Below are 2,596 nucleotides of genomic sequence, written 5' to 3' on the forward strand. Positions count from 1 at the left end.
TCTATTTGCTGTATAGCTCATAACAGGACCCTGTTAAGGAAAATGCCCAATTGCTCTTATAGACAGACAGAGGTGTAGATGCTCCTGGCCTACAGGTTCACAAGTAGTATTTATTCAATGAGAATAAAATGCAGTAGGAGGAGTGTGAAGCAACTAGTGTGAAGCAAGGAGAAGTGTGCACCTTTTATCTACAGGAGAGTCTGAAATTCAGCTTTAATTGCTTCTCCAATTTTATATTCCATCTATGTTGAATTCCATTTATTGCATCCACTGAAGGATGGGCCAATATTTCTTGTGATGTTGAAGATCTCAATGAATCATGGTTTTCCCAAAGAATATGGGAAATCTCTTTTAATAATAACAGTTTGTTGTAGCATTGCTTGTGGTTGTACTGAAAGATTCTTGTGTGAAGGAGTCCCATTTTTAAAGTCTGAATTGGTCAGTCACCTTTATCAAGGTCCTTTTACATTAAAACTCTCTCTGCTGTTCAAGCAGATAAAATGTGATCAGATAGAGATTCTAGCCTCTATGTACTTCTTTTTATCTGGGTTATGATCCATGAAACTGTGTACTTTATCCCATTTGACTTCTAAAAACGATTGAAAGAACTTCCAGAAATAGCGTACAAGGCCAAAGCTGCACAGAAATAAATAATGTAGCTTGCATAAAAACTTTTCCATTTTAAAAATGACACAGCAATGGCTTACTTCATCAGATTTTCTTTGCTTCATCCTGCTTCTTTCAACTTTCTTACATTTTTTTTTCTTTTTGTGTGCTCCCGGCTTGCAAAATGGGGTTAGTGTGTGTGCTGGAGAAAGGGCAGAGAGGATGCTGTGCCCGGCTCCCGCTCACCCGGGGACAGCATGCAGACCAGCAGGCACACGGAGACGCGTGACAAAGCCCACGAGGTGAGAGGACACTTGTCCCCAGGCCTCAACAGCACCTCTCGGAAACGGCACAAAGGAGTTGAGCCCCGCGAGAGGGTGTGGAGCCCCAGAGTGGGAAGTCTTCCCAGGTGGACTCCTGGCCCAGAGAAGCAGCAAAGCCTCCACAAGACCCAGATGTGGAGACAGCAACCCCAGGACATCCCAGGGCAGGTATCAACCGCTCAGTGCTGCCCTCACGTGGGGCTGCAGGAGCCGAGGCGCGTGCCTGCTCTCCCTGCACGCAGGACAAGGGCTCCCATGCCCACCACAGGCCCAGCGCAGCCTCCTGCCCACCTACGTGCAAAGCGTAGTAGTAGAGCAGGAAGGGGATGCCTCGGCGCGCACAGTCTGCGATGAAGTCCCAGGCGAATTTGTTGTAGAGTGGCACCAGATCAGGGAGAGACCATCTGCTGCACGATGCTCGGGTTCCAGAGCAGCGGGACTAGCACTAAGCCTTGGTCACATGTCCCAAAGCACCTGATGTCAGGAGGGAAGCAGGTGAGATTTTGGCAGGGGCCCTGGAGAGAACAAATAACACTTTGTCTTTGCCTTGTGCTGCCAGACACGGAGGGGAGGGGAGCCCACACCCTCCAGGCCCCCTTGGGCCAGCCACTCCCAGAAAAGCAGGGGCCCGTGCCCACCCTAGAACTGTCCAAGGCCCATGCTGCCCAAACATTGTTTTCTCCTGGCAGCAATTCAGATGTTTCTTTGGAGCCCAGAAGCTGACTCACCGTCCCTTGACCAAGGGCGTATGTCTGTAAGCACGACCGTCACCCACGTCGTGCTAAACTGCCGTGTCACACCGGCACCTCAGAGCAAGGCTGTCCCCAGCAGCACCCACCTCCCCGGCCTGCAGCGCCCACACCCACCTGCCCAGCAAGCACTGACCCAGCCCACGTGCCCTCAGCAAGCTTCACCTCTCGGGCACTGCCGCCCACCAGCCCCAGGACACCCTCCAGGGCTGTACAGGCCCTCTCACCTGGTCATGGGAGTAGGGCACCCCAAGGAAGTGGTCAAAGCCCTGGTGGATGGGCAGGAAGGAGCCATTAAGCTCCAGGCCGAGGTGCCACTTGCCGACCATGGCTGTGGTGTAGCCCATAGCCTTCAGCACATCTGTGATGGTGAGCTCGGAGAGCGGCAGGCCTCCCCGCGAGTCGGGGTCGAACATGCTGGGGTAAACCCCAGAGCGCATCTGGAACCGGCCAGTCAGCAGGGCAGCCCTGTGGGGGAGGGTGGAGACGGGCATCGCACCAGGCACAGCACAGCCTGGGGCGCTCGGCTGCCGCGGGGGTGCCCTGCTCCTCGGGGTTGCTCGGCTGCCCAGTCCCACGGCTGTCACCGCCCCTGTCTGCTGGGACATCCCAGCAGCGCCCCGCAGAGCAGCAAGGCCTTCGGGCCTTCTGGTGCTGTCAAATGAAAAGGGTTACCACTAACAAAACTTCCAGGAGGATTTGTGCAAGTGGTTGTGCCCCGGGAGGGGGCGTCAGAGCTCAGTGGCAGCGAACAAGACAGCAAGCGCTTTCACGTGTAAAGTTAGGAGTCGGAATAACTGACTAGTCGTGGGCTGCGTGAGAGTTTCTCTCTGATGCCATTTCTTATATCAGACCCGGCTCCTTTCTCAGCAGGCGGGTTGCTGTGCAAACGCCCGCCTGGCACCCTGATCTGCGCAG

At 54.2% G+C, this 2,596-nt stretch overlaps 1 protein-coding gene across 1 annotated transcript; it reads right to left on the bottom strand.

The window, feature by feature from the left end:
* Positions 1–754: 754 nt before the first annotated feature.
* On the bottom strand, positions 755–2,172 carry ARSA (arylsulfatase A; the record flags this gene model as incomplete). Its single annotated transcript, XM_008940685.1, is given in 4 exon segments — positions 755–808; positions 1,225–1,324; positions 1,326–1,444; positions 1,906–2,172. Coding segments are annotated over 4 exon segments (540 nt in total), but the record flags the coding sequence as incomplete, so codon positions are not given.
* Between the last annotated feature and the right edge of the window lie 424 nt (positions 2,173–2,596).

This window comes from Merops nubicus, unplaced genomic scaffold (genome assembly GCF_000691845.1).
Source record: "Merops nubicus isolate BGI_N331 unplaced genomic scaffold, ASM69184v1 scaffold46695, whole genome shotgun sequence".
Lineage (NCBI taxonomy): Eukaryota > Metazoa > Chordata > Aves > Coraciiformes > Meropidae > Merops > Merops nubicus.